The 26,405-nt window shown below is 38.8% G+C and overlaps 2 protein-coding genes across 4 annotated transcripts in view; both read left to right on the top strand.

Moving 5' to 3' along the window:
* LOC119485580 (malate dehydrogenase, cytoplasmic-like) overlaps positions 1-17,673 on the top strand; it is a 20,546-nt gene extending 2,873 nt beyond the window's left edge. Inside the window, exons 1-9 of one of the 2 annotated variants that reach the window (XM_037765258.1) lie at positions 6,333-6,488; positions 7,576-7,674; positions 8,803-8,899; positions 11,820-11,995; positions 14,217-14,339; positions 15,760-15,936; positions 16,134-16,247; positions 16,924-17,013; positions 17,179-17,673. In XM_037765258.1, coding sequence (XP_037621186.1) covers positions 6,486-6,488; positions 7,576-7,674; positions 8,803-8,899; positions 11,820-11,995; positions 14,217-14,339; positions 15,760-15,936; positions 16,134-16,247; positions 16,924-17,013; positions 17,179-17,301 — 1,002 coding nt within the window. In that variant the 5' untranslated portion in view covers positions 6,333-6,485 and the 3' untranslated portion in view covers positions 17,302-17,673. Of the gene's footprint in view, positions 1-6,332; positions 6,489-7,575; positions 7,675-8,802; positions 8,900-11,819; positions 11,996-14,216; positions 14,340-15,759; positions 15,937-16,133; positions 16,248-16,923; positions 17,014-17,178 lie in introns of those variants that run through there. The other variant, XM_037765257.1, reaches the window with a different exon arrangement.
* Positions 16,893-26,405, top strand: part of LOC119485579 (UTP--glucose-1-phosphate uridylyltransferase-like) — a 24,145-nt gene continuing 14,632 nt past the window's right edge. The window contains exons 1-3 of one of the 2 annotated variants that reach the window (XM_037765255.1): positions 16,893-16,903; positions 24,035-24,067; positions 25,254-25,369. In XM_037765255.1, coding sequence (XP_037621183.1) covers positions 24,049-24,067; positions 25,254-25,369 — 135 coding nt within the window. In that variant the 5' untranslated portion in view covers positions 16,893-16,903; positions 24,035-24,048. Of the gene's footprint in view, positions 16,904-21,115; positions 21,326-24,034; positions 24,068-25,253; positions 25,370-26,405 lie in introns of those variants that run through there. The other variant, XM_037765256.1, reaches the window with a different exon arrangement.

Raw genomic sequence — 26,405 nt, 5'->3', positions numbered from 1 at the left:
ATTGCTCAAGAATTACACCATAGAAAAAGGTCCATCTAAGCTAAAAAGTACAAAAAGCATTAATAAAACTATATTAAGGGATAGAGCAATATAGGCCTATATATAGTGAGCAAAGCAAAGTACCAATCTTAATATGTTGTGAAATTCTGTCACGTCTTAAAATAAAGCAATTGCGCTTTTAATTTGAAGGCTGAATTACGGGATGTGTTTCCTGTTTTGCTGCTGCCTTGATGCAGCAGTCCCTTCTGCAGATTATCAGCACCACGGTCAGTTCCAGCCAGCAGCCCAGAACTGCAGCCTGTTTTAGCTTCAGGCAGCTTTACAGAAAATGAACCCAGCAAACTGCACACAGATCCAACATGGCTGCCGGTGTCCTTGATAGGCTGAAGGATGGAGACAAGAGCTCTGATTGTAATCTAAAACCTGACCTTTGCTGAAACTTATACCCTCTCTGAAAGAGCACCACTCACATCCATCTCCTTCACTTTTATTCTGAGCTCTTTCCTTTAAGGTAGCAGTATGTTGACAAAAATGTGTGGACACCAGACCAATCCAGCTTTATGTGCTAGCTGAACATGAACCATGGACATGAACCTGATGCTACAGCCTCAACTCATCTGCAAGATGTTGGAACCTGGCTGCAGGGTGTTGGATGGGGTTGAGGTCACCCCTTTGTCATTGTCATGTAGAAACAGGAGAGGGTCTTCCCCAAATTGTTGCCACAAAGAACACTTGTCTAAAGTATTATTGAATGCTGTAGCAATAAGGTTTCTCCTCGGGGCCCAAACATGGATGTCTTAAAAGAACTGGATACAGCGTTGGAAGTGGGGCCCCGGTCATTCCTATGAGAGTTGCTCATTGGCGCATGAAGCCTAAATGGCTCGACTTCCGTCTGGCAAAGTATCCATATCTTGGCAGCTCTTGGGCAACTGGGACATGCGCAGTAGCGTCCGTTCGGTCACATGCCTCGGTCACGGGGTCCCAACTTCACGGTGTGGGTCTCACTCACATGAACAGAGGAAGGGAAATAACTCTGTATTCAGCTATTAGTGCATTTTACAACTTTAAAAACGTAATGATTTAAATAAGGGCTATTAGAGCGTTCGTAATGGGAAGTTGATTCACCTAAAAAAAAATTATCCGCTGAGTTACAGACACCTTTTTCCCAATGTAAGTCTATGGGAAAAAGTATTTTTGGGCCCAATGTCATCATGTGACTGACACGGAAGTTACAGTACCGCTGTTTGGCCACTACAAAAGTCTGGATCGTCGACCGGCGCTCTTCCTGGGGATTTGGGCCCAAACCATAGACTGTATATAAAGATGGACGACATGACACCTCCACAAAAACATATCGATCGCCCCCTGGTGGCTGGCTGCAATATAGGTCATAAATCCCACCCCTTCCATGTTAATGAATGGGACAGTCTAAAAAATCATCAAGTACACATCAAATACATTTTGTTCTTATTGCACTAACGTATGTTCAACTGTTCATTTTTCTGATAGGTTTGGTTTTAATTAGTTATTTCATGCTATAAAAAGGGGGTGAGACGTCATGATTGACAGCTGTGATTGACAGCTGCTCAGAGTGAAGTAGTCGCGGAGCTGGAGGCTCAGGAATTGTATGAGAGAGGAGATGTAACTTTAACTTTCAATAACTGTCACAAATCTGTGTGTTAGAACATGTGTCAATTTGATATATAATATATATATATAATGTGGTGCAAATTATATATAATTTGTTATTTGTTAGATATTATGGTTAGTTGTTGTGTCTTTCTAGCCAAACAGCTACCATGGTGCTAACGTTGCTTGCAGCTAGGTGGCTCACGCTAACAAGTTGAGGCTGTGCTCGGCTCGTGATTGGCTCGGGTGGGTGTGTTGGTGGGACCTTGATTCCGCGGCTCCAGGCCCCCGATCACTACTACGCAGACTCTGGCTCCAAATGATGTAAAAATCTCCAGATGGTGGCTCCCGTGTCCGGGATATTTTGGCTTCACTTTTGTATAGTGGGAGGATGTGGAGCTGCGTCGTCCATACAGTCTATGGCCCAAACCAACAAAAAACAGCCCCAGGTGTCCACATACTTTCGGTAATTTCGAAAATATATCCCATAATTGGGTCAGTGTTGTCAGTGTTGTATACTTCTGACCTATTTTGACAACATACTAACATAACCCTTAACTCTACTTTGTCCAAAATCCCATTTAAAAAATTATTTTCAATGAAAAGGTACTGCAACTTTATACTTCTACTCCACTACATCTCAGAGACAAATATTGTAGTTTTAACTACATATATACAGTATGACAGCTGGAGATAGAGCTGCAACGATTAATCAATTACTCAATTAATGCCAACTATTAAATTCACGGCAACTATTTATTACATTATTTATCTATCGATTGATTCATTTGAGTTATGTTTTAAGGAAAAATTGGGAAATTCTATGATTCTAGCTTCTTAAATATGAATATTTTAGACATTTGAGGACGTCATCTTGGGCTTTGGGAAACACTGATCGACATTTTTCACTATTTTCCGACATTTTATAGACCAAACAACTAATTGATTAATCAAGAAAATAATCAACAATGAAAATAATCATTAGTTGCGGCCCTTGCTGGAGTTGCTAGTTTTCAAATGATTTTATATCATGTGATAGGCTTAGAAATTAAAACAAAATTAAAAAATCAAACCAGTGGTTTGTGACCTTGTTGAGGCGTAAAATGATCCAATATTTCACAAAAAAACAGTCCAAAAGTTCCTTCTTTCCTCTCATCTCACGACCCCTCAGATTTATCTGGTGACCCTTTGGAGGGACCCGACCCCTAGGTTGGGAACCAGTGAACTAAACTAGTTAACTGTATATACAGTAGTTAAAACCAGCTCCACCTGGAGCAGCTACACCAATAACATTGATGCTTCATCATCAGTATTAACAATCTTATAATATCAGATTCTTATTTATGTACTTTTACTTAAAGGGAGGGTGCATTACTTTTGTTTTTTTCAGGTATTTATATCATTCTGTAGCTTCCTAGTGGTGTTCATTTTGTATTAAAATCCGAACATTCAAATTTTGGTTGAAGTACGTATGTTTTATCGTCAAAATACTATTATCACTAGCCCTTCCAAAAACCTTTTTCCCACTTGACCTGACGTAGGTTTCTGCATGATGACAGTGCTACATACATATACAGTATATATACATACAGTAGCTTAGATGACGGTCAGCACACTCCCAGTTTGGAGAAGCAGACACGAGTACCAGTAAGAAGCTAAGCAATGTACTGCTGTGGACACCACGTTAGTTCGGATCTGAAAGTCACACACTTACACAAACAAACTAACTGATCGATATAGTGGCAGACCAACAACTACTGTGTTCTGCAAGGTAAAATTACTGTTTTTATGAATGTAATCTGGTGGCTTTGAAGATCGCAATATAACAGCTTCAGTTCTCCATCGGAAAGGGCTGTCTGACAGCGAGTTAAAGTGATAAATATTCTAAATATAGAGTACACTTAAACTGATATTGATTTTTTTAGGTGGCTAAATTACAAAAACACAAATTTTACATGCAGAAGGCGGGAAATACATACAACCCCAATTGAAAAATTCTAACCCTTTCAGTTATTTCCAAATTTAGCACAGCTAACTTTGACTCAGCTGGTACTAGCGTTCACATTATTCATAACCTCATTGGTGAGCTTACTTTGGTAACCTATGTCACTGCTTTTCGCAACGGCTGAGTGGGCGTTTCCAATTAAAGAACCCAGAAAAGAACACAGATGGACCCGCCCTTTAATTAATATTTTCAATGCAGGACTTTTGCTTGAAGGGGACTATTTTTATATTGTTGTTTGTGTATGTTTACTTAAGGATCCCATCAGAGTACTTCTTCCACCACTGGTGATGATGTCAGAACTTTCTGCTGTTCTGCTCTATAAATGTCAGCAGATCAGACAGCTCGGCTCAGATTTACCTCCCATGAGGCCGCAGATAACAGGCTGAACAACAACTTAACGAGCTGGCAACTGAACCCAGTGACTTCTTGTAGTCTGGGGGGTGAACTTGACCTCAAGTGACCTTTCACCTTTGACCCCAGTCACCCAGAATAATCCACAGACCTCACTGTGGACTGTGAGCTCTGTGGATTATCCAGAGGAACTGTGACAACAAAAAGTTTTCCATCCACATGAAATTCCATTTGCCTCCATTGTTTTGAGGATATAATAATACCATAACAATTTGCATGGCTAAATATACTTAATGATAATTCAGATGGACAGTTGAAATTTGATTTTTTTAGAAATACTCCGGTTTTGAGTCCAAATTCAGCAAATCCAGCCCCGATAGGAAACTTTCGACAAGCCAGCAAAAAAATGTCTGTGAAATTGGTTGATTATTTAAACATATTTACAATATCTATTCATATATTTTCATATATTCATTTATAATCCCGCTGCAGGAATACCAAATCCCTTTATCATGATTTGATTTAGTATTGTTGCGGAAGAAAGATAAAAATGTAAAGATATTTTGTCTAAGAAGTATCCAAATCAGCCTTCAAAAAATGTTGTGTGTCACATTGAAAGGTAAACCCCTGCTTTATTCCCAGAAAGAATAACAACAATGACTTGACCTTGGTGTCGTCAATGTTAGCTAAAATATATAGTCACATTTTGTTGCAAGGAATTGTTATACATGAGCCCAAGTTAAGTGGGAAAAGTCATACATGCATATACAAAATGCATATAACAGCACTTAGAAATTCATGTATGGAAAAAGCCCTTTCCATTTTATGGGACCTTTAAGTCACTTAAAGGATCATTACGTGAAGCTGCTTAGCTCCCTGCAGGCAGCAGAGGAATGTTGCTGGTACACGGTGGTCCTCCTTTCCCTGGATAAATATGTCAGGGTTGTGCCTCTAATGGTTCTTAAAACCTGGTGACTCAATTCACACGCTTGTTTAAAGTATAAAATTGTTATCTGAAAACTAACCAGTATTAAAGCTGTCAGATGAATGTAATGGAGTAAAAAGTACAATATTTACATCTGAGATGTAATGGATTGGAAGTGTAAAGTAGCATAAAATGAAAATACTCAAGTAAAGTAAAGTACAGTACTTGAGTAAATGCACTTATTCCATAGGTTCCAGGAGCTCTTGATAGGGATCTAGAAGTTCTTGATGGGGTTCAAAGGGCCCTGAGATTTTTTAAGTGGTTCTTGGGGGGGTTCGCTGGTCCTTAAAGGGATAGTCCGGGTGTTTTGGAAAATTATTTGTATTCCTTTTTTCCAAACATAGCATAACAAACATAACAAAACATAACACCAGTGCCATGATAAAAAAAAAAATTATATCTTACATTTAACATTTAATATGTACATACATATATATACAGATCGCTTCCCACTCCCACACAGAGGTCCAGCCTTCTTCCCACCCCTAGAGGTAAAGTTACAGAAAAAATGACATAAAAATAATTTTAAAAATAATTTAATTAGTTAGTTAGAATTAAAAGTAATACATACTACAGTAATATAATTCACGGTAGTAAGATAGAAACCTTAAATAAATTAATTAATTAATTAATTTTTTTTCTCATAAAGTTACTTTATGAGACTTTATTCTCATAATATTACGACTTTTTTTCTCGTAAAATTACGACTTTATTCTTGCCATATTACGACTTTTTTCTCGTAAAGTTACGACTTTATTCTTGTAATATTACAACTTTTTTTTCCCTAAATTTATGACTTTATTCTCGTCATATTAAGACTTTTTTCTCGTAAAGTTACGACTTTATTCTCGTAATATTACGACTTTTTTTCCTCCTAAATTTATGTTTTTATTCTTGTAATATTACGACTTTTTCTCCTAAATTTATGACTTTATTCTCGTAATATTACGACTTTTTTTCTCCTAAATTTATGACTTTATTCTCGTAATATTACGACTTTTTTTCTCCTAAATTTATGACTTTATTCTCGTAATATTACGACTTTTTTTCTCGTAAAGTTATGACCTTATTCTTGTAATAAAATGTCAGATTTTTTTTTTCCCTCAATGTGGCCCTAATACCCTAATACTGCAGAAAAAAAGACAAATCAGTGTCTCATTCTGCAGGACAAGTGGTGCAGTTCCTCTGCCGGCCACGAGGGGTCGCCAAACGGCCTCCTGAGTCTCAGTTAAAAAAAAAAGGTCCCTTTTCATAAAACCCTCTGCCTTATATGGAGTCGGTGGGCGCGGTGACACCGTGCGGTGCATCATGGGAGAATGTGTTCGTTTTGTCCACTCGGCTCGCTTGTAGAACCTGCGGTAGCGTCATACAACGACTACAAGTCCCGTAAGTGAGTGTGAGACGAGACGTTTCACCGCCTGATACTTCACAATACACGGATAGAGGTGACCCTTCCGTCTAGTCCGACTCTGAGCAGGAGAACAAACATCTAACACATCTCCATCTCTCTCTAACATGGTAAGACCGACCATTAGCTGCTTATTGTCTGATTGTTTAATGATATAATAGGAGTCCTCTCTAAAGCATGCAGTAATAACGGTGTGCTAGATGATGTATTAGTAGTTGACATTGAGAAGAAGGCGGCAGCTTCATTGAACCTCACTTTATGCTAACATGTTTCTTAAATGGAGGTTTTGTATGTGCAGATTTAATGATTTAAAGAATTAAAGTGCACATTTGTCTCATACGCAGTTTGTTGCAACACGCAGATCAAAGATGATTGAATGAAAAATCAAAGATGAGAGGTTAGCATCTTGCAGGCCAGAGTGCAGGCTTGTTTCCTCTGTTTTAATACTGTCTATCTGCTGTACATTCATGCATCTGCCTCCATTTTAATGAGCAGGCTGCAGCGTGGTGTCAGCGTCAGGTTACATCATCGGCCTATTCTTTTATTCAGTCCAGTGGGTTACATATCCTGATTGGCTGGAGCTGCAGGGAGTTTGCATCACAAATATCGCAATTTAAACGATTCCTTTGCTTGTTAGAGAAGTTGCAGCCATGTTAAAATATGATGTTCTGACTGTACTGGAAACACCCTTCATTTCGGCTTGTATAGAAATCACTCTGCATCATTTACAGTACTTAAATTCTACTGGTTTTTCCATATTTCATTCATTAATTCTCATAGTGGAGAGCGTTAGAAAGTTGTGTGAATCAAACATAAAACTGCATCTGCTGCTTAATGTGTGCATGCCGAATTAAAGAGTGACAAAAAATGCTAAAGATAAAGTCCAAAATTAAACTGAATGTCGTACCCAACCTTGCTAATATGCAAGGTTATTCTTTATTGCACAATTTTGTGAATGGAGTTTGGTTGTAAGTCCTCTCTTAATACAAAGGGCAGAGTTCCACAGGAGGAGGAGGAGGAGGAGTCACTGATAAAGGCCTTGTGAACCAGCAGCCTCATTGTGAGGATTCCATCAGTTAAATATAGATTTTTTTGACATCTGACCAACAATGCATGTTACTGCTGCTTCGTTTCCTCCCCCTGCTGTTTATCTAGGTCAATCACACATATGAACCAAACCTGTTTGTGTCTCTACAGCCTGAACCAATCCGTGTTGTGGTGACCGGCGCTGCTGGCCAGATTGCCTACTCCCTGCTGTACAGCATCGCCAAGGGAGATGTGTTCGGGAAGGACCAGGTAAGACAGAGCCTGACCTCTTGATTACATAACCCCCAGCAGCAGAGCCCCATTGCCCCTGATCTGGTCACTGCACAGACAGCTGGGCGATGCACTGTGTGCAGCACGACCGTTACATAATGGACTCATCATGAATAATACATGTTTGAATGTGGGCTATGCCATCAGCTTGTTGGAGTCCGGATCAGGGAAATAGTCCAAGTCAGATAACCTCAAGCAGAAGGGAGAATACCATAATATCTTCGGAAATGTTTTGCATTTTAGGTCAACACGTTATGTTCTACTTCTGCTTTTGGCCCATAGGAAGTATCATGAATAGGATCAGACTCAGCTAGTGATGTGAAAGTTTGTACCAATATTTATCAGCAGCCATTGAGCATTTTTTATTTCTAGTAGCTTTTGCACCATCCTTGGAAATCCTGAAATGTTCCCTTATGGATGTAATGCATGCCGAATTAAAGAGTGCCATCATGTACTTCAGAAAAACTCTTAAATTTAACTTAATGTAGTGTCCATTATTGCCAAAATGCAAGGTCAAGCTACCTTTGAAGATTTCTTTAATGGGGTTTGGTGATAGATCCTCTTATTATCTTCTGAGCAATGTTTTTACCATTGATGAAAATTCTGGAAATGTTGTGGAATTTATACACCGGTTTTCCGAATTGTATCATTCCATTCAATATGTGGTAAAGTTATTAAAATACAAATACTACTATATTCTTAGATTGAAAGATTATAATAAAAATCAGGCTGCTTATGAGTCGTCGGAGGAGTCAAAATTCTCATTTCATTAATAAAAGTTGTCTTTAAATTACACCATTGAAATACATTCATGAAAAATTTATATGGAAGTAATAAAAAAAGTTGTAGAACTTTTATATAAAAATGTGGGAAAACTTCCATAGAATCTATAACGTTTGCTGGAAGTGCTCAGTCACCATTTTGGAAGTTAGGAAAAACCTTTTTAGAAAATGTTAGAATTGAGGTTTTCCTAATGAGATACGGTCAGAAAATTATCTGCTACTTGTTTCCGTTTGCTGACAATTATCTGTGCTTTACTTAAACATTTCATGTATTGTTTTGTGGATTTTCAGGAAATATATTTATGTTGTTCCTCTTGTTTCTCAGCCAATCATCTTGGTCCTGCTGGACATCCCACCCATGCTGCCAGTGCTGGACGGAGTCGTCATGGAGCTGCAGGACTGCGCCCTCCCACTGTTGAGAGGTGAGCCAACAGTGTGTGTTACAGTGCATTTGAACCAAAACACTAATCTAGCCTTTTTAATAAAAAGGTTTTCTTAAACCTTTTAAAGTTGAAGGTTTTACCTGTTTTTTTTAAGTCCTACTGGAGGAAAGTGGAGGAAAGACAAATATTTGGTCTTTTCTCCACACTTTTTCTTCTTATCAGGGCGGGTAAATATGTGTTATTATCATCATGAGACACTAAAGCACAACACAAACTGAATTGGATTCATTTGCAGGTCGTCAATATATTTTTCTAACTGTTTTTGTCATGAGCACTTTCACACAGAACAGGAATAGTACGCGGCAAAAAAGCAGCATACTTTTTTATTCGGAACAAGGTTGATTTTTCTGAGAGTTCTCACCACAAATAAGGATTGTAAAAACACCAACATGGAGGCTCCGTAGTCCGAACCAAGACAGCAACTTTTCTTACTCCGTTCAACCTTGACAAAGGCAGCGCATACCAGATCCACCCCTTCTGTTCTTACCTTTCAAAATAAAAGGCCTAGACATATAATATTCAAAGTTGAGTATTTTGCATTTTCATGTCCTTTTATTCGTCATGCCCCCGGTGTGTAAAGGCCTTGAGTAGTGAAGGTACAGTAAGTAGGATGTGCTGATATTAATATTAATATATTTTTAAAAACTAGTAAAATGGTACCTAGAGTTGAGGTACCGATGGGTACAGCTGTTACACTAACATTATCAGCCTCAAGGAGCCTGTATCAGTCAAACCTACAGCAGCTCATTGTGCTGCTCTTGTTCCATCTGGAGTGCACACTGTGTGTTATTTGTCCTTCATGACCTCCCCTCTGTGCTGCTGCAGTGGGGAGGAGGAGGAGGAGGAGGAGGAGTAGTAAGGAGTGTCTAGAATAAGGCCTGTGGTTGGCTGGTGGTTAAGACAGTGCAGTAGCAAATCAGATCAGTGGTGGGACAACAACGAACCCTGACTGAAGTCCAGTCTGATAACAGCAGTTTTACTTCTAATAACGAGACACCAAACGCATCTTATCAACAGTATCAGACGAAGTGGCAGGAATTTATCTAAAATAAACTGAGATTAAATAACGTGTGTGATGGTCTGAGGTTGTTAAATAACAGCGGGAAAGTGAACTTAGACAGAGAACAAATTAATGAAAGTTGTGCATAAAGTCGAGGCAGAGTAAGTGAGAAATGTGTAAAAACATTGGGATACAGGCCATAAACAATAAACGTCACAGTAGAAGAATACGTACACAGAAGGTTGACGTACACATATGTTGTCGAAAAAATCAATACATTTACCTTATCGTTATCAATATGCTCCTATAACCTCCTGTTATCTCTACAGAACAGGTACAATAGTTCAGCAGGTTGTTAATGAATGTCAATCAATAATAAGTATCAGAGTAAAATGATTTAAGTCTGTGAATAAGAAATTCTCCTTTTAAAGTTTGAATATTCATTCAGTTGAAGAATGAAATTCCAAAATCTGAAATTCAGTAATAGCTTAAAGGAAAATAAAAATCATAATTCTGCATCAATCAACTATTTTTAGAGCTGATGATGAAGATACAGCACGGCTTTATCAGCGAACTGCTTTACTATGATGTTAGTTATCTGTGAAATGTAGCTATTAATGAACATAAAGATACATTTACAGCTGAAACCCAGTCAGTCCTCACTAATAGTTGCCTTTGTCAGGACTCCTAATTTTCATGTTTAATTTACATATAAAATATTACCACTAATACAAAATATAAAAAATATATAATATAATATAAAAGTATTACTTTTATTTGTTCCATCCCAGAACCATATGTTGTTGCCATACTGGTGCTGATACAGTTCCTGAGTTTCAGTACTTTTAATACTTTTTTCAATACACAACTTTGAGAAATGTTCTCAAATGTTACAGCAGCCATACAAGAGCTTTGCCTAAATAAGATACGTCTAAGATAAGTCTAAACTTGCACAATTTTGATTGAAATCGGTAAATATCTGTTCAAAGATTATGGATCTTACCAGACGCTCAATGCCAACTTTCATTATAGAAAAGTGAAGAAATTTCCGATACTTGGTGCTAAATACACGTTTCAGTTCCAACTAAAAAGTATTTACGTTCAATACCGGGCCTATTTGTTTTGTACTGAAATATTTTGTCTTTTTTTTTGTTTGTTTGTCTATTTGTTGTTCAAAGTTAAAAACAATTTGCTGCAGACCTGCACCGATTTTTTGCACATTTACACTAATAATAATAATAACTAGAATAGCACTCGGAGAGCGCGGACCTCCGCCAAGGTGCCAGAGTAGGATTGCCCCCTCTCTCCGTGCAGCTTGCGCCATCATCCACGTGTATGTTTGTTTATGTTGAGAACAGATGTACGTACCGGAGCATCGTAAAATACTTCATTCAAACTGGACAGAAACAAAATAAAACTCACCTAAACCGTCGTCGTTACTCTTTCCAACTATCACCAAGTGTGCTTTGGTCAAACGCAGAATCTACAGTTGTCTTCCCCCCCGCTCTCTCTGAAGGAAAGAGGCAGGGTCATGCGTCATCAACGCGTCATCAGTTACACTGCGCATGTGTTATAACCAGAGGTCTTGATGTTCTGGCTGATCGGAATCCTTAAAGAAATTCCTGAATCCGGTTCATGGTCCGCATCGCCCCCAAAATGTAGTGGATTGTTCATTGTGCCACACCCCACCGCTCCAAAATAATTCATTCAAATCCAGCCCGGACTTTTGGAGTAATCCTTCTAACAGACAAACAACAAAACAACAAAACAACAAACCAACAAACCAACGCCGGTGAAAACATAACCTCCTTTTTAGGCCTTCAGCCTTGGCGGAGGTATTAATACTAATGTGCATTGAGACTGTGACTAAATGCTGAACACGTCCCTCTCCCCCCACAGAGGTGATCCCCACTGACAAGGTGGAGGTTGGCTTCAAGGACCTTGACGCCGCCATCTTGGTGGGCTCCATGCCCAGGAAGGAGGGAATGGAGAGGAAGGACCTGCTGAAGGCCAACGTGGCCATCTTCAAGACTCAGGGCGCCGCCCTCGACAAGTTCGCCAAGAAGACTGTCAAGGTGACATTTCAATCCTCGATTTTATTATATTTAATGTCATTTTATAGACCCTTTTACAGCCGCCGACCTCGTCAAAAATATGAGCGAGCATGTTGGCAATGGAAGTGGCGTTTTGCCCCAGCCATCCAGACGAGTTGGCAAGTTTTAAACATTGAATCAAAACTGTTACTAGCATCGAAATGTCCTATTGTTGCGTGTTCGGTTGTGAGAATTGATATTGCAACAGCGGACTCAAGTTCTACAGAATTCCAACAGGATCACAACCGTGAGCTTGCAAGCTATTGCACTCCGCCGTACTTCCGTTGCCAAACTGCGTGCTTACACTTGCATACGTCATCATTGTCTGCAAACTGTTAAAGGGTCTTTTGATTGATGAAGTTTGCCCACAGGCTCATGATCCACTCAGCGTGGATCTGTCAGTTGTGCTGGAGGGGTATTGCACTTTGCCTCAGGGCTTTCTGAGAGTTTTAGTTGTACTGTTGAAACACACAAGGAAATGAAAGTGCCTACCCAGCGTCTCTTGTCCACAGAGAAAAATATTTCCTTTAACAAAGCTGTCACGTTAACTCTTACAGCAGGTTTGTGTTTCTGCAAAGCTCTAATCTGGAAAAAGAACAGCAGGCCCATAATGACCCAAAGTCCACTATGAGGCCCAGCGTCAGTGTGACGAAAGAGGTTGAGTCTCTACTGATGTCAAAGTTCAAACCTCCACATGCAGGGAAACTGTGGAGAAAAGAAAACAGCCTGATGTTTGAACCCTGTGAGGACTTTCAATTGATTTTACACCATGTGAAAGAAAAGCAGCTGTACCAAGGATGTTTTGTCTGGAGATAATAAAACAGGAACTAATAAAACAGATCTCAGTGGGCTGTAAAAACTCTCCCAACTTTACTTCCTACAGTTGTAGGTCTGGTTCACTAGTTTCTAGCTTTCATTACTCAACACTGTGATAATCAGAGATGGGTTTCAAAAAAGGAAAATGTTAATTGGTATAAATTGCATCAGTGTTGTTGGGTGAAAATGTTACGAAAGTTTAACAGTTTTTTCTTCAAGTCATAACATGCATTTTCAGTATATCTGATTACATTTTTTATTGCTTTTCAATGAGAACATTTTTAGTTGGTCAACCTCCAGGTTTTCTTGTGGTTTATTTGCATTTGAACAAGGAACTCACAAATCCTTTTATATATATTCAGATTCTCTCAATTATAACAGATCATATGTACAAAAGAGCAACTAGTCAATATAATTTAGTCGCTATTTTTCTGAGATTAAATTCACTATAAAAAGAGTGTTATGATGATTCCTAAAACCAAAGAGGATCAGTATCAAGATTTTCTTTTCATTTCTTATTTTAGACCAAGCGCGGTGGTGAACAAAGTAAGATATTTGAGTCACATCATCAGGAATGTGACATGATGATGACGTTGTGCAGCGCCAGTGTTGGAAACTGTACGCACAAGCCAATATGCTGTCACATAAATTTAATTTGTGTAGAGATGATGTTAAAACAGCCCTTTATAGAGCCTACTGTACTCCACTCTATACAGCACACTTGAGGTGCAGTTTCAGTAAAGCAAAAACAAAAAAGCTTGAAGTTGCATTTAATGATGCATTCACAATCTTGCTCAAGCTCCCAGGATGGACAATTGCAAGTCATATGTTTTACAAATTTATGTGTTGATTGATTAAAAAAAATTAATGATCGATGGCCTTAACTTAGCCAACACAAAGTGCCACAAGGTATTCCTCTTGTTTTTGGAAACATTGGATCTCTGTGGACTTGTGAACTGCAATGATTATGTCTCTGTGTTGTTGTTGTCCTCTTATTGTATTGTATTTATTATTTTCATTTAATATGGACCTATGTGTCTGAAGTAAAGCTGAATTCATATTCAACCTCACATTCACAACTGACAGTAGTTACAACCCTCAACCCAACTCTATTTATCTAGTTGGCCTCAGAGGATGCTGAAGTGATTGTTTATATCTGCATAATATCTCAGACGTTGATGATCAGATTTAGGACGCATCAAAATTACACTTAACGCTATGGCTCTGTTTTTCATTTGTTCAGTTGCCTGTGTGTAACACGAAACTTCTCAGAATTTGTGGAGATGATGTTTCTTATTCTTTTATTTCACTGTCTTTATTCCATATTTTGCCCACCTGTGTGACACCGTCAGTCTGATGGAGGTGTTGTGATTTGAATGTTTTCCAGGTTTTGGTAGTTGGAAACCCAGCAAACACAAACTGTCTGATCGCCTCCAAGTCTGCTCCATCCATCCCCAAAGAGAACTTCTCCTGCCTGACCCGACTGGACCACAACAGAGCCAGTTCCCAGGTACACACACACACACACACACAAACACACAAACGTACAAATAACATGTACTGTACCTCTCCAGCAGCCCTTTGAAAAAGTGACAACCAGACAAAATGTCCTCAGTCTCAAGGTCTTAAACTCAAACTGGTCCTCACGTGTACAAGAGTTGATATCAGTTCTAGCTTCTGTCTGCAATAAAGATTTTTTTCAAGGCTACATTCCCAAACCAAAAAGCAACACGTAACATTTTTGAGAAAAACAGAAAAAACTCTTTGATTTTCCCCATTTTTGGAACTGAATACAGCAGACGTTGTGAAGTCATGAATGTCAGTTGTAATATCCAACATATTCGTGAATTCGGGCACATTTTATTAACAACAAAATATAAGGTTATTGTACCGGCCAGCACCGCTGCCTTTGCCAGGCAACGGCGGAGTACAGAGCTTCAGAGAGCCGGCGATGAGAGAAAGCGAGCGGGCGGGTGCATTGGTGTCAGCTCTGTGTAAAGCACCAGAACGAAAACACCGACACATCTCCGACAGTATTATAATGCAATTTGTGTGCCCAGTCTGATAGTCTGTAGATATGTAGCCTATAGATAAGATATATTTTAATAAAATACAGTTGTACCGACAGGATGCAGTAGAGCACAGAGGCCGTTTCCATGCCGCGAGGCAGACGAGTGCTCACGTCTGTCTTTCTTTTCATGTGAGGAGCGCAGTGATCCCGCAGATCCCAGCGAGGTGTCGGCCGTGAAGGCGGTCCTTAATGTGGCCCAGGAAACATTTGCTTACACACTGCTAAAAGAATGTGGCCATATGTGGCCAAGACCACCTCTGAATGTGGTCTGAAAGATCCGATCTCAATGCGTCCTCAACCCTTCTTGAGTGCGTTCACACATGTACTTGAGCTGTCCACTTGTGATCCGATAAAAAATGCCTTTCCATGTTTATTTATTTATTTGCACTGTCCTTTCTCAAATAAACAAAAAAAATTATTAACAAATTCAATATATGAGGAGACCCTCACTTAAAGTAAAAGGTTTTCCTGAAAATGGCAGAAACTGGTTTATTGCCAAGTAACTTTTTACATAGAAGGAATTTGCCTTGGTATTGTCGTGCATAAAATAATAATAATAATAATAATAATAATGGTCACAATGAATATAGTAAGGGAAAAGAAAAATAAAGTCAAGAGTCATGAATATAAAAAAATAATTTTACAATAAAAAAACGTTAAATATATGTTTTGAAGTGAAAAGAGCTGTACAGTGTTTAAAACAAAGACAATGGAATGTGCAAGATATTGACTCAATTAATATTTATTTACATTAATAATTGTTTTCCTCTAAGGTCATATAGTTGCATGACATTTTCTTTATTTCAATTGAACAGAATTATTGAGTGACGCTACTGCTGTGTCTGTCCCTCGCCTGCAGGTGGCGATGCGTTGCGGCGTGTCCGCTGACAAAGTGAAGAACGTCATTATCTGGGGCAACCACTCCTCCACCCAGTACCCCGACGTCACCCACGCCAAGGTCAACGTCCAAGGCAATGAGATGGCCGCCTACGACGCCGTCAAGGATGAAGCATGGCTCAGAGGAGACTTCATCTCTGTGAGTGCTCGCTGTTTCTCCTTTGACTTGAATCTGAAGTGAAACAGAGGAAGAGCTGCAATTCTGTAATTTTTAGGGTCATTTTTACTTTGAGACCGCATATTGTTTTTTTCTTCCATGTCTCGATCTTCCAGCTTGTTTTCCTTCCGGTTTGATAGTTTCTGTCCTCTTCTCAAACCTTCATCTTCCTCCTGCAGACAGTGCAGCTGCGCGGCGCAGCCGTCATCAAAGCCAGGAAGCTGTCCAGCGCCATGTCTGCTGCTAAGGCCATCTGTGACCACATGAGGGACATCTGGTTTGGAACCAAGGAGGTCAGTGTGAACCGAGAGGCAAGCAGAGGAGACGGCTCTGAATATAACATGTAGCCAAAGAACGGTTTCAAAGACTTTTATTCTTGAAACTGACAGACAAACAAACGGATTTTCCCATTCGTAAGATGATAATGAAGAGGATAAAGTATATAGTCTTTATCCGTCTGTTCTCACTTTTTACTGAAGCTTTATTAGAAAAAACAATATCCATGTCAGAGATGGTATTTTTTTATTGCTGCAGCAGGAATAATTCTAGGTCTTTTTGCAGCACTGTGACCACATTTCCCTTTTATTCAGACTGACAGATTTTTCGTTTTCTTTTGGTCTTTACTAGAAGTTACTTTACATTTCTGCAGGCAATCTTTTTGTAACTTTGTTTGGGGTTACTTTGTCGATATCAATATTTTGTGTTGAAGTTGCCTGTTTCGTTCAGATTTTCTATTTCAATGCCAAACAATGACATTTCTGGGTGGAAAAACTTGTGAAACTGGATTTGGAGCATGATGGGACATTAAGACAAGATGCTGAAACCAGGCTTTTTTTTTTTTAAAGAAACCAGATAACTTCAGCCTGATCAAAGTTGCAAAAGAAATCAGCAAAATGTCCCCCAATAAACCTCAAAGGAATTAAGTACAAAATTCAGACTGACTGAAGTTGTTGTGTTTCCTGCCGACAGGGTGAATTCATCTCCATGGGCGTGTACGCTGCCGGAAACTCCTACGGCATCCCAGAGGACCTCATCTACTCCTTCCCCATCCAGCTCAAGGTGAGTCCTTCCTATCAGCCGCCACATCATAGGCGCCGATATCACAATGACATCATGTTTGACGGTGCTGTACTTAAAAAAACAAAAGCCCATACAGCAATTGGACAAAATACCACAAAATGAAAAAGCTCGACCTCTGACCTTTCCTTCTGTCGTCCCCCACAGAACAAGACCTGGAAAATGGTCGATGGACTCCCCATCAACGACTTCTCTCGCGCCAAGATGGACGCCACAGCCGCCGAGCTGGTGGAAGAGCGAGACACCGCCCTGGACTTCCTGTCCCAGTGACTGTCGACCCCTGCTGGCCAACAGCAGCAACAGCACTTAGGTCCCCTGAAGGCTCGCTGCTCGCGGCTCTGAAGAAGACGAAGAAACCTTCCACTCTTATTAACCGTCCCAGCTGGCGCCCGTGTGTCACCTCTCTCTCTCTCTCTCTCTCTCTCTGTGTGTGTATGTCAGTGTGTGTGTGCGTGTCACTAGGCCACTTTCTCAGGTTTTCAGAAAACCTGTTTAACGACCACAACCTGGCCTCCTCCGTCTGCAAGACACCGAGAAAATGTCTCTGTTGGTAGATGATAACACACACTAGCTGCCCAGAAACTGTAACGGAACAAGTTATCTCCAATAAAACAACAAAGAAACTGACCAACTAAAAAAACAGTTCTTGTTTATGCTTCTTTGATGTTATAAAGTCTCATTATAGTACATTACAGGCACTTATCACAGGTGTTCTTGTATTGGACGTCACAATGAAAATTATATTTTTATTTTGAATTCTACAGAGGGTTTTACAACATGCAGGTTTTTTTTTGTTGTTTTGTTTTTTTTAAAACTATTTATTAGATTTTCAAGAAACATAAACAGTACATAACTATATCAGCATATAAACATACACAAAACAAAGAAAAAAATGAAATAAGAATACATTAACAAATAAAATAAATAAGTAAAATGTTAATATATATACAAAACATTTTATTTAAAAAAGTGTTTACAACATGCAGGGTTTTCCTCAAATAGTGGAGCAGTTGCCCTTCACCATCATACCCTTCTGTAACATCACCCAAACCATTGCCTAAATACAGTCTGAAATACATATTCTTATGCAGATTTAGCATACAATATAAAGACTACAGTATGTTGGTTTATTGACACATTTTGGCACCATCTCACCCAGGAACTCTAATCCCAAACATTAAGAAAAATGTACCATTATGTGAGTAAATGTGTAAGAGTTGTTCACCCATATACAGTATAAAAGAGATTATCAGATTCTCGGTTTTACATTGAGCTCCAAATTGTTCATCAGAGGCTCATTCAGCCTTTTCAACATCTTATAATATAGGAAAAGTATTTTTTTTAAATATAAAAAAGAAGATTAAAATATGCGAAAATTGAATATATAAAAAAGAAACTTACAGTGCAATTCAAAATATGAGTAAATAGCTCCTAATTTAACTTAATAAAAGGCAAACAAATGTTTTAAGCCTCAAATTAAAATGGAGACAGTTGGAACAGAGTTTTCTGGGAGTTTTGTACATAGAAACTGGAAGCTCCTTTACCATGTTTTGTTTTGGGCTTAAAAGAAATAGACATGGACTCGACATGAGGTTGAACTATTAAAGTGCATATACAGCGGGTAAAATAAGTATTGAACACGTCACAATTTTTCTCAGTAAATATATTTCCAAAGGCGCTATTAACATGAAATTTTCACCAGATGTTGGTAACAACCCAAGTAATCTATACATATAAAGAAACCAAAACAAATAAGTTCAGAAATTAAGTTATGTGTAATAATGTGAAATGACACAGGGAAAAAGTATTGAACACATGAAGAAAGGGAGGTGCAAAAAGGCATGGAAAGCCAAGACAACAGCTGAAATCTATCAGTAATTAGAAAGCAATCTGGCCCCTTGTCAGTGCAAATTAATATCAGCTGGTTCAGTCCCAACTGATGGCCTATAAAAAGGTGTCTTATTACCAAGGTGTCACACAAGAAACATCTCATGATGGGTAAAAGCAAAGAGCTCTCTCAAGACCTTCGCAACCTTATTGTTGCAAAACATCCTGATGACATTGGTTACAGACGCATTTCTAAACTTCTGAATGTTCCAGTGAGCACTGTTGGGGCCATAATCCGGAAGTGGAAAGAACATCATTTCATCATTAACTGGCCATGACCAGGTGCTCCTTGCAAGATTTCTGACAGAGGAGTGAAAATAATTATCAGAAGAGTTGTCCATGAGCCAAGGACCACTTGTGGAGAGCTTCAGAAAGACCTGGAATTAGCAGGTACAATTGTTTCAAAGAAATCAATAAGTAATGCACTCAACCGCCATGGCCTGTATGCACGCTCACCACGCAAGACTCCATTGCTGAAGAAAAAGCATGTTGAAGCTCGTTTAAAGTTTGCTGCACAACATTTGGACAAGCCTGTGAAATACTGGGAGAATATAGTCTGGTCAGATGAGAGCAAAGTTTAACTCTTTGGATGCCATAATACACACCATGTTTGGAGAACAAATGGCACTGCACATCACCCTAAAAACACCATACCAACAGTGAAGTTTGGGGGTGGGAACATCATGGTGTGGGGCTGCTTTTCAGCATACGGTACTGGCAAACTTCACATAATTGAAGGCAGGATGAATGGAAAAATGTACCGAGACATTCTTGATAAAAATCTGCTGCCATCTACCAGGATGATGAAGATGAAACGAGGGTGGACAATTCAGCAAGACAATGATCCCAAACACACAGCCAAGGAAACTCTCAATTGGTTTCAGAGAAAGAAAATAAAGCTGCTAGAATGGCCCAGCCAATCACCTGACTTGAATCCACTTGAAAATCTCTGGAAAGAACTGAAGATCAGAGTTCATAGAAGAGGCCCAGAGACTGTTTGTGTGGACGAATTGGCCAAAATCACACCTGAGCAATGCATACGACTAGTTTCTCCATACAGGAGGCGTCTTGAAGCTGTCTTTACCAACAAAGGCTTTTGTACAAAGTATTAAATAAATATCAGTAAGCGTGTTCAATACTTTTTCCCTGTGTCATTTCACACTATTACACATAACTTTATTTCTGAACTTATTTGTTTTGGTTTCTTTGTATGTATAGATTACTTGGGTTGTTACCAACATCTGGTGAAAATTTCATGTCAATAGCACCTTTGGAAATATATTTACTGAGAAAAATGGTGACGTGTTCAATACTTATTTTACCCGCTGTATGTGCATATCCTGATGAGGCAGACGCTGCACAGTATTGATGCTTTCTACCATCATTTCAGCCTGAAAACGTACTGGTACGAATAAGAATTTTATTTTGAATTTTTTTCTTTTTAATCCCATTTAATTTGAATTAATGAAAACATTGAATACAATTGGAAAACTGATCAGAGTGATTCCTTTCAGGCCCTGTTATAATCTACCTTTAAATGATTTCTATCATGTCCGCAAGTGTTTTGCAGTGGATCATTTTAACCACATGGGAGCAGCATCGATCCATGCTGAACATACTGTAAATGGATACCTGAGAAGGCTTGTTTGTGATCCTCAGTGGCTTCTCCTTATGTGGAAAAATTATAATAAGGGGCTACTATATCCTCTATAAAATCAGTGTAAACTGATGGGCTTAAGACTGATAATGAAATCACTACTATTTGATAGTGAGTTTTTTTATGCAGTACAAGTGTGTAACTCCCCTGAGAAGTATGAAGGTGAAGTGTACAGGTGAAAATAAAATTAAGTTGTAAAACTAGAAGTTAGATCAGTTAATTTGCAATAGAATAAACAGGGACTGAGTAAACATTGTATTAAATTAAAACAAAAATAAATGATATGGAAATTAAACTGACTTTAAATGTAACGAAATATGAGTCAAATGTATTAAAATCAAAATATATACATGATTAAATTTAAATAAAAACTTTATTTCAATACATAATTGAAATAGCCTATTTGTAGTAAAAATAGACCATCCTAGGTGGGCGGGACATGTTGTCAACTCCCTCTGATTGACGGGTGTCTTCCACCAATCACCGGTCTTGTTTAATACTCAAGCGCTACGTCACTGGCGTTCTGCAGCGTCCTAGGCTGGCTGTCAGCTGCAGCAGCTACATGAAGCTAACAGCAGCAGCAGCAGCAGCAGCAGGAGGAAGCAGAGACTTTTAACCGTGCAACTCGACTTCTTGCTTCTAAAACGGAGTCCTCCTGGTCTGAACGGTAGTCTGTCCCGGTCTGAGGTTGTCCAGGTTGTCCTCGGCTGTGTTTTTGAGGCCTTCCCAGTGATTTGACAGTGTGTTCAGGTGGGTAGTAGCTTCTTCAGACACACCTGTCTCTGGCTGTTTGTGCACGAGAAGTCTGTCAAAAACAAATGTCATAGTCCTGTGGGAAGACCCCAAAAGTGCTTTAGCTTTCGAGATACCCCTACCGGAGGTAGAACAAAGCACAACAATGATTTTCATATTCTCCTAGGTCTCCCATATAGGAAATGGATTCTTGTATAAAAATATTTTACTGCAAAAGTGGTTAAATTGACAGATATTGTGACATAACCCATAAATAGAAAAAGCGCAAAATGAAGCCAGGCCGAATGGGAGATGGTACACCAAAGCTCATGTAATTTCATAGTGCTAGCTCTGATTGATCCCAAATTTGATGTGATAATGGCCAGGGGGTTTCTCTACATGTGTGAAGAAACAGAATGTGAATATATTGATGCATTGAGGAAATACAGTACTACAAACACATAAGTACAATAAGCGGAAGTATCAAATTTGAAGGTCTATGATGAATGTATTCATTTACTTTTAGGTAGCTTTGGTTGGGATTGTCCTAGAAACACCAATCAGGATTTTCTGGAATGGTATGACTGTGCTGAATCCAGCAATATATGATATGTCACTGTAGCAGGTATGGTCAATGGTCTACATTAAGAAATGTATCACATGTTCCAAGCATAAAATGGGGGTAAATGGCATATCTGCAGTCAAAGGATACTTATTAATACACTTCAATCAGGTAGACACACCAGTTATTAAAAGTTTTGTATAAACTTAAATTTAAGGAGTAAATAAATGTTCTTGATGCAATTGCAAGTAATAATTTGCACTTAAACCTTTAAGTAAGGGATAATGTACAGCGAGCCGGCCATTGTTGGGGAATAAACCTTGACAAGGTGATGCGGCACCCCGATGCAAAGCATCGCCCTGAAGGGGTTTATTTCACACCAATGACCCACTAGCTGTACATTATCCCGCTTATTACATGGCTAATTACTTCAGAAATCAATAATTTGACACAAAAACGATCCTCCAGAGTCCGAGATCAGAACTGCGCGCATAGCAACGGTCTGTTATACATAGCAACGGTCTGTTATAAAGAAATAACAAAGAGTAGAACGCCATGATTGACCGATCAGAATCGAGTATTCAACAAAGTCATGTAATAAGTATGAATATATAACACCCATATGAACATAAAACGTTCCCTGGTCTATTTGTTTCTTGCTTTTTCCATCTTTTGAATGCAGCATGTCCATCCACATTATCTTCGGTCACAAAATGTGTCATGTTTGGACCGTCAGGAAAGGTGCACAAGCAAAACTCAGTTCACACTGAGAAATGCATTTGAATTTCATCACTGCAGTATGGGTGTGGGATGTTTCTGAGCTTTTGTGGAGCCGCTGGTTTCTGGAAGAACGTGGCCTCATGGATCCGTCTTCTGACTGTCTATTCTTTTCCAATGGGATTCCAGAGAAGTGCCTTTGGAAGATGGCTATGATGCCACATTGCTGGCTGATAGAGTATGGTCTAGACCTGCTCTATATGAAAAGTGTCTTTAGATAACTTTTGTTATGATTTGATGCTATATTAATACCTTGAATTGAATACATTGCTCTCAGAACATGTTGCTTGAAAGCATCTTCAGTCAGGGGATGTTGTGCCGCTTATTCATTGATTGTGGATGCCAAACTGCATCTCAGCTCATCAAGGCTAGTGCATGGACTCCTGTTCTCTTTTGTCCTCACAGATGGAGTAGTGCTGCACGATTATCAAAATTGCATCGATATGGCCTACTGCAATTTTCAAATCGCAGTATTTGTTAAAATCGCAATATTTGTTTAAGGTAACTACTTGTTAAAGGTAACTACACCACCACGCCTAGTGTGAGAGGTGGCCCCTTGCGTAGTATGAGAGTTGTGTGGAAGAGTTTAAGTACCTTGTTGCTCTACATTGTGCTTTGTTTTCCTTGTGGTTTTAGCTGTTTACTTAGTCTTGTTTACAATCTTGTTTAGAGAGGAAGTTACCCGTTGTGGAATGTAACGAAGTACTCAAGTGCTGTAGTTGAATACAAATTCACGGTACTTGTTGTACTTATTTCTATTCCGTATTTTCCAATAGAAAAAACACATTTTACTGCACAATGAGTAATGTTACTTTCCAAACTTTAAGTATATTTTGATGATGAATGCAGGACTTTGTAGTAGTTTGTACGGTAGTAGAATATTTTTACATTGTGGTATTTAACTTTTACATAAAGAAAGCATCTGAATACATCTTCCACCACTGGAAATAAAATTATACTGTATAAAGTATTATCATGCTGTGTATATGTTACAATGTAAAACACATTTTATTTGAGTATATTTTGTGGGAATATATTTCTCTCTCTCTCTCTCTCTCTCTCACGCGCACACGCACACACACACACACACACACACACACACACACACACACTCACACACTCTCTGGCTGTGTGTGATTAGTGTGTGTGTCTGTGGGCAGGCCTTGTGCTGAAGCTCAGGGTCGGAGCTGCAGATCTGTGAGCTTCCTCTGAGCTGAGGATGAGGAGGACGTCTGTTGTTCTCTGACAGCTGCTGACTTTGGTGTTTTTTCTTTGGGACCATTTTTAATGCACACATGGAGTCACTGTGAGACGACACATCTGCCACCAAAAACTTGCCCGCTGCTTCCTTTCCACAGATCTTGTCATTGTTGTCTCTTGTTTTTAAGCAGACGGTGGTAAAATGTCTCTAACTTTATATGGTAAGTTTGTATCCAGGTTGTTTAACCAGATTTTGGGACTTTTTTTTGTGTGTGTGATTGGACATTTGTACCATCGTCCCAGATGTTAATGAGTAATCTCCTGGTTTTCTCACAGCCAATCTGACTTGGCGTTTTACGTAAACAATATTTAAGAGGTTAAAGTACAAAATGCTTTTGGTTTCTTAGAAAAGTTTTTCTTGTTAAATGTATCATAAAATATATGAAAACAAGTTCATCCTCAGAAACTAATGAACGTTGTCGTCATTTAACTCCAGAAACTGAAACACAATAAGTTTCACTTTTCAGCAGTTGATTTTAGACAGCTGCTGTTACTGTTTTGAAATATTATATTATTATTAATGTATATAAAATAATAATAATTGCATTAGATTATTTTTTTTTAAATGTGAATTCACCAAGTATGGAAAAAAAATAAAATTAATCACCAACTATTTTGATAATCAATTAATCGGTTTGAGTAATTTTTTAAGATAAAAAAGTAAAAATTCTCTGATTCCAGCTTCTTAAATGTGAATATTTTCTGGTTTCTTTACTCCTCTATGACAGTAAACTGAATATCTTTGAGTTGTGGACAAAACAAGACATTTGAGGACGTCATCTTGGGCTTTGGGAAACGCTGATCAACATTTTTCACCATTTTCTGACATTTTATAGAACAAACAACTAATCAATCAATTGAGAATATAATCAACAGATATATCAACTTCTGATATCAACATTTTCGATAAAGAAAATAATCGTTAGTTGCAGCCCTATATTTGAGGTTGTTCAAGGTCAACTCAGATATTTTCAGACTGCATCTTCAGTGATATTTATTCTATTAAAATTTGACTATTTTCATGTCAGACAAGGAAAAATATCACATGTTTTCTGTTGAATTTGGTGTTTTAAGGATTGAAAGTGGCTTTAGAAACATATCAGATATCATCCAAATCACAGAAAACCTGAAACCTTAATTTCTTTTTACATTGTGTGCATTGATAGATGTTAAACTGTCCTGTACTGTTTCAAGCCAACAAAGTCATCATTGTAAAGAGTTGTCCGTCTCTAAACACTGTCTGAGTTTAAGCGGACACATGTTCATCTCTGAGCTGTTTTTGCAGCAGTCTCAGGGTTTGGTCTCTAATAAAGAGTGATATTAAATTGAAGATCTGTGTGTTTGCAGATCTGACCGGAGGAGTGATGACGGAGTTCCAGGAGAAGCTCCGTCAGCAGCACGAGGAGTCGATGCACCGCGAGCTGGAGACGCTGCTCACTACCGCCAACAAGGCCGAGGCTGAGGTGAGAAAAACTGGGAATCTCCAAACGTCCCCAAGTTTATATCTGAAACACCTCACATCCACAACTAATCCCAGCCGTAATGTTTTAACAGTATTTGGCAGACTAAGCTTGAGCCCTAAACAACTCTACATGTTTCTGTCGAAGATTTCAACTTCTCTTGAGTTTCTTTGAAAATGTACGCCAAACATCATCAAAATGTCACTGTAATGCAGTGTGTAGGGATGGACTGATGTGGGTTTAGAGGCCGATACAACCATCTTTACATCACAGTTTCCATCTATATCCTCTCAAAAGAGGTGGGGGGAAAAATATCGATTCACCTATCGCAATTCTTTTTACGATTTTGAAATCAATTTTCTTAATGCCAGAATCGATATATTTGCTTCATTTGGGTCTATGTGGAGGTAGAAGGAAGTTACTGCTTTAATTGTTGTAGGCTGAGTAACGTGACGTCATATCCGTTCCGTATTCGTCACCAAAACAAACCACAGCCGGCTGCAGCGAGCCGAAACTAGAAAATAGAAAACAGCGGAGGGTCCGCGGGATACGACGGTGGTAAACACTACACATACAGTAAAGTATGGAAACACTTTGGGTTTCACACATTGCAGGAAAAGCAGTTTTTCTTCAGTAAAAGTCCCTAGAAGTGTATGACTTAACTTTTTCCCATTGTCTAGTGTTAAAAAAGTGAACAAAAATTGCAATAAATCATGATATAAAATCGCAATACTTGTAAAATCGCAATACATATTCAATCAGCACCCAAGTATTGTGAACGTATTGAATCGGGAGACGGGTGTATCATCCAAGACCCACCTCTCAGAAACCATCTGCCTTTTCCTGCTTTGTTTTTTGTTGCTATTCATGTTAAACAGGAACAAAGTTAGTTTGAGGCAGCATTAACATTTTTAAAAGCCTTAAAAGTGGATTTGTGAACCCCAGATTGTATTTGTGGTGGCACACAAGGTTTCATGGACTAATGGATCTATTACAAATATTTGTAAAGTTTTGCAAACAGAGAGTCCACTGGGTCATC

Source organism: Sebastes umbrosus, chromosome 3 (assembly GCF_015220745.1).
Source record: "Sebastes umbrosus isolate fSebUmb1 chromosome 3, fSebUmb1.pri, whole genome shotgun sequence".
Classification (NCBI taxonomy): Eukaryota; Metazoa; Chordata; class Actinopteri; order Perciformes; family Sebastidae; genus Sebastes; species Sebastes umbrosus.
This window is presented reverse-complemented; position numbering and strand designations above follow the sequence as displayed.